Below are 12,794 nucleotides of genomic sequence, written 5' to 3' on the forward strand. Positions count from 1 at the left end.
AACCATTTTTAAGAAAAATAAAAAAAAAGTCATTTTTCTAGACTTTCACAATTTTATTAAAATATTAAAATACTTATACATATATAACATTCACACTTATAATTAGTTTACTACAACCAAATAATAAAAAATATTTTTATGAAAAACATTTTTCACAAAATAATTTTTATAAAAAATATTTTTCATATATAAATTATTTAAAAAAAGTTAAAAAAAAAAAAATTACCTCACGGGAGTAATTAAGCTCAAACGAAAGTGGACTATGTTATTTGAGAATGACGCTATTGTTGAATCAATGGAATGAAAAATTTTTCTTATTTAGACGTAGTTTCCTATAAAACAAAATATTTCGTAAGTTATAATATTTTTATGTGGTGTTTAAATACCAAAGTTTGAAATAAGGAATTCAAATTTAATTTTAATATAAAATATTGATAAATTGTTGATTTCAAATAATATTATTTTACTTATTTTGAGTTCTTTTAAAATATATTTTAAATAATACAATTTTACAAAACATTTTAAATCTACACTTAAATAAGATGTTTTTCATATCTATGAGTCCAATATAAATTTATTATTAATTAATTAAAAAAAATATAATTTTATTAAATTTAAATTTGACATTTTATATTTTTCAACCAAACACAAAGTTATATCCTCTTTATTTATAGTGTCATTAATTTATATTTTTTTAAGAAAACATAAATTACAATAATTTCTTATGCTAAAGTAACGAAAGAGCAAATTGCTTCGAAAGCAACCCAAACTAACATTGGCATTGCAAACTCAATTTAATTCACAATTATATATTCCTTTCCAAAATATTCATCTTCTTAATTAAAATGTATCTAGTAGAAGGTTAAAAAATTAAGAATGTATTTTGTATAAGGTTAAAAAATCAATAGTTAAATGTTACTCTTATAAATTTTAACCCTTAAGAAGGGTCTCTAAGGTTAACATTTAACCTTCTAAGAAGACATAAATGTTAATGAGGTGAAAAGTTAACCTATTTTTTTTTAAGTATCCAAATAATATTAATAAGGGTTAAAAATTATAAGGGTAACAATTATTCTTTATTAATCTCGTACTAAACACTCCCTAAGGATTAAATATTATCCTTGTAAGTTTTAACATTTAAAGAGGGTAATTATTAACTTAATCTCTTAAGATTAACATTTAATATCTTAAGAAGGTATAAAAACTAATGATGTGAAAAATTAACCTAATCTCTTTAAATATTCAAATAACATTAATAAAAAGTTAAAAATTATAAGAGTAATAGTTACTCATTATTAAACTCGTATGTATGTACCAAATCCTCCTAAACTTAAGCTTTTTTTTTTTTTTTTTAAACTAAAAGATGTGCTTCTTCAAACTATGGGGAAATGTTTAACAAATATTTTCCAATGTTATATTACCTATGGCATGTAGATGTGGAGCAAACAATTGGTCTTGGGGCTACAATTGATTAAACTCCTCATTGGTCATGTGAAAGATAGTAAAATATACTACTAATCAATCTTGGTATATATGAGAAATTGAGATCAATAATAGAAGACATTTCTGTGCCAGTTTTAAGTTCAATGGCTTATAATTGATATAGTGGTTAAAGTAAAAAATAACAAGATTAATGAAGTGAGTATTCTTAATGTGGCGAGTATTCTGCACAACGACTTTTTTTAATCTTATTATTATTATTATTAGCCTTAAATTGAGGGTTAAATTTCATTTGAACTGTCAAACTATTGAATAATTCCAGTATTAAAATTGGATTAACATTAATCTGACAATGGTTGGAACCGAACTGGATCTGGCATCAACATCACAACCCCACCAGACCACCAGGAGACAATAGAGCTTTGGTATAAAGTCCATGAGTCTAATTAATATTTTTAATGAATAAATTTAATGATATTTAGTTAACATGCATTGATTGATAATTGTTTAATTAAATAAATAAACTTAATTAGATGGATGATCAATTTGAATTCAGAAAATTTTATTAGTGGGACGATATATACACACAATACTCTTATATAAATAAAAAATTATGAATTTAAACTCCCTAATAAGGAAAAAAAATGCATTAAATTAACTCAACTAACCAAACACAACCTAAATATGTCTCCACTCTCTAGTCTCCTTATAAATAGAAGTGTCTACCTTGCTACATATATGGCGGATTCCCAAGTATTGCCCGAGCGAAAAGAAAAATCTCACTGCAAAAGTTTTTTCCCGCTCACTATTTTCCATTGCTCAACTTTGCTACCTTGCTACATATATGGCGGATTCCCAAGTATTGCCCGAAACCCAATTAGCATCTGAGATCAATGATCAGCCCAAACAAAAACACATCATCACTTTCATGGATGCTAAATGGTACAATGCTGCAGCTGAAGGCCAAATCAACAAATTCAAAGATTACACTGAGCCGCTAGATCTTTTGCGTACCCCAAACAAAAGTACAATCCTACATGTTTACATCACATCAATACAAAATGAAACGGAAGAATCCATTGAATTTGTGAAACTAGTTATCACCAAGTGTCCGTCGCTGCTAGTTGAGCCCAATATCAGAGGTGAAACTCCACTGCACATTGCAGCAAGGTTTGGAAGTAAAAATATAGTGGAGTTCCTGGAAGAAAAATAGAACACGGGCTGTGTAATTGGACCCGTGTAAATAGTCGAGACCCATGTAACCTTCTACTCTGACACAAGATGCAACCTTCAAACACTAGTAAGTTACACGGGCCTAGGCCGTGTAGTGACACACGGGCCTTGTGTCAGCTGATAGCCAATTTCCTGAATAGATGACAGCTCCAGTCTTTACACTCAGAACAGGCTCCTTACGCCCTAGGGACTCTAAAACCTAACTCTAGGACATTCAATATAAATAGAAGCAGCAGAAAACATAGAAAAGGATTCGGCATTAGCATTTTCACATACATATCTTCATTCACATATAACTTCATTCTCTCCAAGCTGTCTTAAAGAATAGTGCATTAGCATCAAGGAGGAGTCCTCAACTGAAGTGTCACAAGTTCAAAGCTGCAGATTCTTTTCGGTTCTTTTATTCTATTTCTTTAGGCTGTTTTTATGTTCTTTTATTTTACTTCTATTATGTCTCCTAAACTCATCATGAGTGAGTAGTTTCTTTATTCTGGAATTAGGAGAGTAACGCTTGTAATCATTATTATAGATAAATATTGAGTTTCATTTATTGGATTTGAGTTTTGTTCTTTGATTTAATATTCTTTGTTCTTAATGCATTCTATGTGTCGGTACCCACTTAGACATTATGTAAGATACTAATTGAAAAACTGAAACGTGAAGATTGGTATTGGAAAATCAGAGTATTAAATTTAGGAAATCTGACCTAGAGATAGGCTGATGATCTTCGTGGAATTTCATGATTGATCATAGATCTTAAAGGGTTTTTATTAGAATTAATCACCAACGAAAGTAGGGTTTAGCTCTAATTGAAACACACCTTAGGTACCTTGCGAGAGGACCTAGGATATCTTAGGATTAATTTCCATCAAAGCAACTATCCTCAATCCAATAAATAGACAAGATTGAATCCATAATAAGGTTAAAGTGTGAAATCTTAATTCTGGAATTGTTTTAATAGATTGTTTCATTTTAAGTTCATTATTCTTCTAGTCTTTAGTGCTTAAGATAAATTAGATTCACTCTCCCATTATATTCGATAGCCTAAACAGTCATAATTGCCGCGTAACTTAGTACTTGCTAATTAAATTCCTCGTGGGATGATACTCTACTCACTACTTTATTACTTGTTAGCGATCCGTGTACTTACGATGTTGTAAAACCAGCAAAAAACTACCATGAAATTACAAAATATTAACAATTATATTTTGTACAAGGTTTTTCTGATAACTTTGACAGGCTTAGCGTAAAAATGGTATCAATTGCCTCGATTGAAAATTTTGAGCAGCTAGCAAGCTCTTTCAAGGAAAAATTCTTCACTTGCATTCCGCCAAAGAAACTTTCCTTGGATATGAGAAAAGTACAGGAAGGTGAGTCTTTAAGAAATTCATTTCTCCGTGTAATACTGAAGCTATACAGGTTGAAGGTGTCAATCACGAGACAACATGCGAAGCACTTAAAAAGCAATTAAGGAATGCCAGATTCGTATTTTCCCTTGTCAAAAATCTGATGGTCGGTTACCAATAATTGATAGAAAGGATATAGAAGTATATCAGGCTTGATGATGAGCGTCAAGCCCTCGAAAGAAGAAAGGAAGGCTAGACTAAACAGAAAGCAAGAAAAAGTCATATGGCTCAGAAAGAAGGCATTACAATTGGGACAGAGAACAAGATAGAAACAGGCTCAGGCATTATACACCTTTGACAGAGTCTCGAGCAAAGTGCTCATGTGGATCCAAAGAACAGGACAACAGATCAAATGGCCGACAATAGCTAATAATTAATATTGGTTAAATAGAATATATATATATATATATATATATATATATATATATATATAAGATTAATGAAGCAATGGGCCATTCCAAAATCTCCAAGAATTAGTTTGAGGTTATTTGGCGTAGGTGTACAAAGGAGTAAAGTCTCCAAGCTGTCTTCTTTAAAGTTTCATTTGGAATAAATCATTTGTAAGAAAAGAATTCAATTGAATTCTCATAAAATCATACTTAATTTCTATTTCTTTTAAAATAAAATATTTTTTAAATTAAAAAAAATTGAATTCTTTCATTCCAAATATAAGAATTAATAAAAAAGATATCAATTAAATTGAACTCTTATAAAAATTTACATTCCAAATAAGGGGTACTGGATATAGATTCGCTTGTGTTTATTTTGGAATAAAGCTCCCTCAGTATTAATACTTACCCTCCACCCCAGAATCAACCAAGTATCCAACCCCACCAAAAAATAAAGAGTGTATTTTACACATCTTAAATTTTCATAGATGTCTAAGTGAATCATGCTCGACATTTCCCCCTTGGAAGTTGCTCCACTAAGAGGCAAAGGGAAAAGAGCCATCTTTGCATATTTTCTTTGCTCTTTTATTTGTTCTATTTGTTGCTTCTTTCTTTTATTTTGTATTAAAAGGAAAAGAAAAATACTTTGCTTCTTTCCCTTAGAAAATGTAATGCTCTCTTCCAAACCTCATAGATTGGCTGGTTAATTAATTATAAACTTTACTCATCTCTCACACATCCCTTTAACTTTCTTCTTTTTCATGTTGCCCAAATCTAATTTATCATTATCGATCCTTCCACAGATAGCTAAACAAATCCCATAACATTCCATCTAATTCATAACAAAATTAAAAAAAAAATTATTATTAATCATCAAGAAAATTTTCTTAAATAAATTATTATTATTCTTATTATTAGCCTTAAATTAAGGGCTAAGTTTGATTTGAACTGTCAAACTATTGAATAATTCCAATATTAAATTTAATTGGATTAACATTAATCTGATAATGGTTGGAACCGAACTGGATCTGGCATCAACATCACAACCCCACCAGACAGAGCTTTGGCATAAAGTCCATGAGGCTAATTAATATTTTTAATGAATAAATTTAATGAAATTTAGTTAACATACATTGATTGATAATTGTTTAATTAAATAAATAAACTTAATTAGATGGATGATCAATTTGAATTCAGAAAATTTTATTAGTGGGGCGATATATACACACAATACATTTATATAAATAAAAAATTATAAATTTAAACTCCCTGATGAGGAAAATGCATTAAATTAACTCAACCAACCGAACACAACCTAAATATGTCTCCACTCTCCAGTCTCCTTATAAATGGAAGTGTCTGGCACGTCTGTGTTCCAAGCGAGTGAAAAGGAAAATCTCACTGCAAAAGCATTTTCCCGCTCACTATTTTCCATTGCTCAACTTTGCTACCTTGCTACATATATGGCGGATTCCCAAGCATTGTCCGAAACCCAATTAGCATCTGAGATCAATGATCGGCCCAAACAAAAACACATCGTCACTTTCATGGATGCTAAATGGTACAATGCTGCAGCTGAAGGCCAAATCAACAAATTCGAAGATTACACAGAGCCTCTAGATCTTTTGCGTACCCCAAACAAAAGTACAATCCTAAATACAAAATGAAACGGAAGAATCCATTGAATTTGTGAAACTAGTTATCAGCAAGTGTCCATCGCTGCTAGTTGAGCCCAATATCAGAGGTGAAACTCCACTGCACATTGCAGCAAGGTTTGGGCGTAAAAATATAGTGGAATGTCTTATTGATAGCATCAAGAATGCTCAAGAAGACATTGAGAGAGGTGTAGAGGCGTCAACAAGTGATAAGATGCTGAAGAGGACAATCCCATATGAAAACACAGCCTTACATGAGGCTGTTAGAAATAACCATCCTCAAGTAGTGGAAACATTGCTAAGAGCAAATCCAGAATTTGCGGACATAGCTAATGCAGCCGGAGAAAGCCCGCTTTACCTTGCAGCGGTGAGAGAGTACAAAGAAATTGCTTCTAAGATATTGGAGATATGTCCCTCTCCCGCATACATCGGTCCCAATGGTAGAACAGCTTTGCAAGAAGCTGTGATAAGTCCAGATGCAGGTACACGTCATTTCCGCTGTCACCTAGGTCCTAGAGAAATACCCAAAAGTCTTTTTTTTCCCTAAAGAAATTGGTTTGATTTTTAGAGAAAAAATAGTTAGAACCAAAAATGAACTGAATGGTTTTTTTTTTTCTAACTAATTATTATTAGGTCTTAAATTAAAATTAAAAATAAGAAATATAACTGAAATTAAATCTAAAATAAATCGAAAAAAATCCAAGATGGAGCACAAGTTGATAAATTGAGACGAATTGAATCAAACAAATTTGATATAATTTGATTTTATTTTTGTTCTAATTTAATTCGATTTGGTATGTTAAAAACTGTGGTTTATTCAATTTAATTTAAATTTTTATTATAATTCAATTTGTTATATATATATATATATGATGATTTAAGCCAACAACTTGTACATGAACCAAGCTCATTAATTTATTTTATGAGCTAACTGGATAATAAATCCAAACATTTATACTTTTTCATTATTATGGTCAAACGTTTTAATCTTAAATAATAAAGTCCAAACAATTGATATTGGGTGCAATTATACATACTTAAGAGGTTGAATTTAGAAACTTATGGGTAAATTATAATATAATCCTTGAATTCTAATTTTATAAAGTTTTGTGAGCAAAATTTAAATTTTTTGAAATAAATTTTAAATTTTAATCATAATTATGCCATCTTAAATGTTTGGCTTTTTATATCCAATTTACTTATAACAAATTTGGCTCTATAAAGTTCTGATTGATTTGATATAATTGTTCAATTAGATTCAAAATTCTGCACATCCTTTGTTCCGAGACATTAACAAGCCATTCAAGTAATACCGACGGACAAATTTCTCTCGGCTAATAATATTTATTTTGTGTGTTTTGCCCTTGATCTTGATATCTATGTCAATTTTATTGCAGATCTGACAGGAAAACTACTGAAACAAAAGAGCAATTTGGCCAAAGAACAAGACAACGAAGGATGGACTCCGCTTCATTATGCTTCCTATGCCAATCATCTTTCAATTGTGGATATGTTACTAGAGCATGATAAATCTGCTGCCTATATTGGCGACAAAGATGGAAAGACACCTCTTCGTGTAGCGCTTCTTAACGAAGCAAACAATTTAGAGGTGGTGAAAAAAATTATGTCAGACTGCCCAGATTGTTGCGACCTGGTTGACAATAGAGGCCGAAATGTTCTCCATTTTACTGTGGAAAGCGGGAGTTTTGAAGGAGTGAAAACTATTATTGAAAAACCTTTCCTCGCTAACCTAATTAATCAGGAAGATGAAGATGGGAACACTCCGGTCCATCTACTTGCTACTCATGGTTTAGATGCTAGTTCTCTTATACGACACCGCGTCATTGATAAAATGACTGTCAACAAAGCAAATTTAACAGCTCTGGACATGGTGATGGCAACAAAGGATAAAAGCTATGCGCTATTTCTAGTAAATCAACTTAATCTCACAAATTGTAGGTAATGATAGTCCTATTTTTACATTGAACTTTGAAACCTCATAGACAGCTGGAGCAACGAGCCAAAATGAAAAATTATTCACTTTGATTGGTATAGGCATTGATTTGTTTTGGGAAAAAAAATAGTGAATGAACTTTCATGTTACAGGGATCTACAGTAAAACACCTAAAGAAGGCTGGATATAAACGAGGTCGGCATTCAATCGGGCAGGCAACGGCTGATAAAACACCAATAATCGACAATGAGTTAATGTCTTCCCTCCAGAAAGCGAGTGAATCCCATCAGATAGTGGCCGCCCTCATTGCAACAGTAACTTTTGCTGCAGGTTTCACCTTACCTGGTGGTTACAGTGATGAAGATGGCCTTGACGAAGGAACAACAGTTTTAACTAGAAAATCAGCCTTCAAAACGTTCCTTGTAACCGATACCATTGCCTTGGCCCTCTCCATTTCTGTTGTGCTTATCCACTTCATTTTGGCAGTGCAACCAACCAATAGAAAGTTCTATTTTCTATTCCTTTGGGCATTTCTTTTCACTATTCTTGCTATGACTTTAATGGCGGTGGCATTCATGGCAGGTGTGTATGCAGTAATGCCACATTCCTCATCAGGTCTTGGGACTACCATTTGTGTTATAGGAAGTTGTTTGGCCTTATTGTGTTACTGGGTGCTCAAGGCTGCATTGTGTGATTGAATATAATTGATTTTAATATTTGAACTGTTTTACAATTAAAGAATGGTGTATAATTGGAATAAATTGTAAAATATTGATGGAAATTAATGTTATTATATTTTTAACAAGTTTTTTTTTTATCTATTATTAGTTTGACTGAATTATTTTCACGAATAATTCTATTTTTCCTTTAAGAATTTACTATGAAAAACTTACAGTCTCCGAATATGAGCAGGAATTCGTGAGACTTAGTGGATATGCATTAGAGCTAATGCCTACAGAGGTTGATAAGTGCAGAAGGTTTGAGGATGGACTGAATGACAACATCCGACTGATAGTTACATCTCACCACTTCACGGATTTCTCCATATTAGTAGCGTTAGCTCTGAATGTGGAGAGAGTCAGAAATAAGGAGCAGTCTAGGAGGGACAGACAGCGTAAGAGAGGTCCTGGACAGGGCCAATTAAGTGCACCAGCTACTAGTAGTAAGAAGCATACGGGTTCACAGAGCCAGATACAAGGCCAGAGGAGCCAGTCTGAAGTATCTATAACTAGTTCCTCGGGTACAATAACAAGAGAATCAATTTCAGTGCCAGAATGTACCCACTGTGGCAGAATTCACCGAGGGGAGTGTCGACTGTTGACTGGTGGATGTTTCAAATGTGGGTCTACGGATCATTTCATATGAAGTTGTCCACAGGGGAGTGCTCCCACTGCACTACCACAGACAGAGAGGACTACCCCGGCAGCACAGAGGGGTAGAAGACCTGTGAGGCCTAAGACAGCTGGTACATCATAGAGGGCTTCTGAGACTACAGAACGGCCTGAGGCTAGAGTAGCACCCCGTGTGTAGGCTATGGCTCGAGAGGAGCCAAATTCGGTAGACGTTATCAGAGGTACATTTCTTAATTATAATATCTTTAAGTATGTATTGATAGACCCTAATTATATTCACCCCTATATATACATTGTACCTCCTATTAAAAGAGGATACCGAGAGATGAGTTAGAAGATGACATGCTTGTCACCAACCCTTTGAACTATAAGGTTATGGTAGATTATCAACCGAAAAGGATCGTATCAAAGATAATAGATGGAAATGAAAAGGAGGCTGTATATGAGATGAAAGAAGATGAGTACAGAATTGGTTGAGGATAAAAAAAAAAAAAAAAAAGAGTTTGTCTATTGGGATATACCGTGGTAACTATGCAATGCTCTTGATGTTTGTGCTGTAGACTATTGTGTAGAGCTACATATTTCCAATAGTAAATCGAGATAAGGATAAGATTGTAGAACTAGGATTAATATGATAGACTACAGAAACAGTAAAGTATTATAACACAAAAAGGCAAAAAGATAAGGAGATAGCGGTCCCTCGATTATTTACACTGTGTAAATTTCGAGGACAAAATTTTATTTAGAGGGAAAGAATTGTAACACCCTCACTGTAGATAGTCCGTACATTTTATTGTTCCGACGACTAATGTATGTTCGGACAGTCAGGATGTCTGGAACTACACTTAAATTATATTGAAGAGGCATAAATTAATGAAATAAATATTAAAAAAATATAGGAAAAATTTAGAGAATTTATTAATTGATATAAAGTAATAAAAATAACCCGATGAGCACCATGAAGGGCATTTTGATCATTTCACCCCCAAATGTGAATTTTGACCTAAATGTCAAATTAAAATTAGAAAATAAAATAATTAACATAAATTAAATTTATAAATTTGAATTTGGAAAAGAAAAGAAACTAAAGGAAAAGAAAAGAAAAGAAAAAGCTTATGGAAATTTTAAAATTTAAAGTACACAATAGAATATATATATATATATATATATATATACCCATTAGAAGATAAAAGCCACCAACTTTATCTTCTTCTCCACTCTTTCTCTCTCTCTTCCTCTACATGGCTAGCACCCTTGTCCCCCATTTCCTCCATTGATATTCAAGCTTTCACACACCAAAACTCATAGCACCCTTCATAAAAAATACTCCCCACACCCTAAGGAAGCTATAGACACCCATTGGAAGCAAGAAAATTGAAGTTAGGGAAGCTCAAGTAAGGTTAGTGCACTAATCCCTCTTCTTCTCTTTATTAAACATGAAAAGCATGTTTAGCCAAGTATAAATATCATGAAAATGAAAAGAAAATTTGAAAGAAAGAACCCTTGATTTTTGGGCAGCCATGGAACTTGAAGTTTGTTACTTTTAAGTAGTGAAAAAAAAATGGTTCATGAGAATGATGATGAGTTGGAATGTTGGGAGTTGATTGTGTAGGGTTTGTGTAAATTTGAAACTTTGAAAACTGGGGTTTGTGTAAGTGATTGAGAACCTTGTGTAAATGCATGAATTTGACCTAATTGAGTTGAGATTGATACTTATAGAAGTGCCATATATGCTTATTTGGAGTTTGGAAGGAGGATATTGAAATTGGGAGTGTGAATTTTCTGCAGGTTGTGTTATTGTTGAATCCAGTAGCTTTTTATTCCATATCTCCCTTCGGGTTGCCCCAATTGGTATGAGGCCAATTAAAGGTGTTTTGGGACATCCAAACCTTCATTTTTCAAGAAGGAACCCTGCCCAAATTTTGTCAAAATCATGACCAATTCTCTGCCCAAACCCGGATGACCAAACACTAAAACCCAGAAAATGACCAAATGAACAGTAACGTGTTCATTTGGTTATAACTCTCTCTATACTAGTCCAAATGACCTAAAATTTACATCAATGGAAAGCTTAGACATAGGGCTATACTTTTCATGAAGACCACTTGACTCAATTTTGCCTTTAACCAAGTCAAATTGTTAGCAAATTTTGGGTCACTAAAACTGCCAACCCACAAATTGTCCAAAATACTGCTCCTTTAGTATGCTTAACCAGTTTTGGCAAAAATGCCATAACTTGGTCTCCAAAGCTGCAAATTGAGTGAAACTAGTGCCAAAAGTTTTATAAGACATAGCACAACAATTGTTATGTTTTGACTAAGCTCTAGACACAATTGCATCCTAGGGAAAATATTAGCCAAAGTTAGGAATTAAAATCTGGAAAATATTAAGTTGAACCCAGAATGCCATTTGATACCCGTGTGTTCATTTGGCCATAACTCCCACTAAGAAATTCCATTTGAGATGTGCCAATATGATCTGGAAACATGCTACTTAGGGCTACAATATTGATTTAGACACCTTTACTAAATTCTAAGTGTAAAGACCCTAAAAAGAGGGTCAAACATACTGTCCTGAAATTTGACTATTGCCTTTATAAGATTAATAGTCCAGGTCAATACATTGACCATAACTCACTATACTAAGCTCGAAAAATTATAAAATTGTACCTGGGAGTCCCTAAGACATAGAGGAACATATCTTGTGAAGGAACCTAAGTCTAAAAATGACCATAAAATGTTCAAATGACTGGTCAAAGTTTATTGACCAGGAATTGTAAATTCTGGATAGCTTAGAGGCAAAGGGAGCAGTTATGGTATTTTGACCATAACTTGAGTTCTATAACCTCAAATTCAGTGATTCAAAAACTGAAATTCAAGTTTAAACATAGAGGAGCATTTGTTATGAAGGAAGTGTGACCAAATAGACACCCTAACCTAGTCAAATTCCTAAATAAAAATAACACATCAAAATGAATCTAAAGAAAGGTTCATGGGAAAAATGCTATACATGGTGATTAAAATACTCATAAGGCTAATTAAATATTAAAAATGATATGACTATGTAAATTGAGACTAATATCCTATTAATATGAAATTAATGGTACCACTGAACAGCACCAGAAAATATTAACAGTGAATAGTTCTAAAATAATTAAAAATGTTTAATTTCCCATAGTATACCTAGATTTTTTTATTTAGTTTGGATATATTGGTATATCAATTAGGGACTACAGATAGCAGTACTGCCTACAGAGAAAATCATGAACTGACAATTTATGTCTGGTATGATTATTCTACAGGCTATATGCCTACTTACTGGCCATTGTGCCTACTTTATTTCTGGCTTTACAAGCTTGACAGCGG

The 12,794-nt window shown here is 32.7% G+C and overlaps 1 protein-coding gene across 1 annotated transcript; it reads left to right on the plus strand.

Annotated features, from left to right (window-relative positions):
• The first annotated feature begins 5,817 nt into the window (after positions 1-5,817).
• Positions 5,818-8,858, plus strand: LOC131172857 (uncharacterized). Its single transcript, XM_058134391.1, has 3 exons — positions 5,818-6,112; positions 6,195-6,605; positions 7,521-8,858. Exons 1-3 carry the CDS (start codon positions 5,818-5,820, stop codon positions 8,084-8,086), a joined length of 1,272 nt encoding a protein of 423 aa, XP_057990374.1. The 3' UTR covers positions 8,087-8,858.
• Positions 8,859-12,794: the final 3,936 nt, after the last annotated feature.

Source organism: Hevea brasiliensis, chromosome 14 (assembly GCF_030052815.1).
Source record: "Hevea brasiliensis isolate MT/VB/25A 57/8 chromosome 14, ASM3005281v1, whole genome shotgun sequence".
Lineage (NCBI taxonomy): Eukaryota > Viridiplantae > Streptophyta > Magnoliopsida > Malpighiales > Euphorbiaceae > Hevea > Hevea brasiliensis.

Excerpts from the sequence above, each read along its gene's own strand:
- LOC131172857 (XM_058134391.1), top strand. The coding sequence starts at position 5,818 with ATGGAAGTGTCTGGCACGTCTGTGTTCCAAGCGAGTGAAAAGGAAAAT. Across the intron at positions 6,113-6,194 it reads TTTGCGTACCCCAAACAAAA|TTGAGCCCAATATCAGAGGT; the intron begins GTACAATCCTAA and ends CATCGCTGCTAG. Across the intron at positions 6,606-7,520 it reads TGTGATAAGTCCAGATGCAG|ATCTGACAGGAAAACTACTG; the intron begins GTACACGTCATT and ends ATTTTATTGCAG.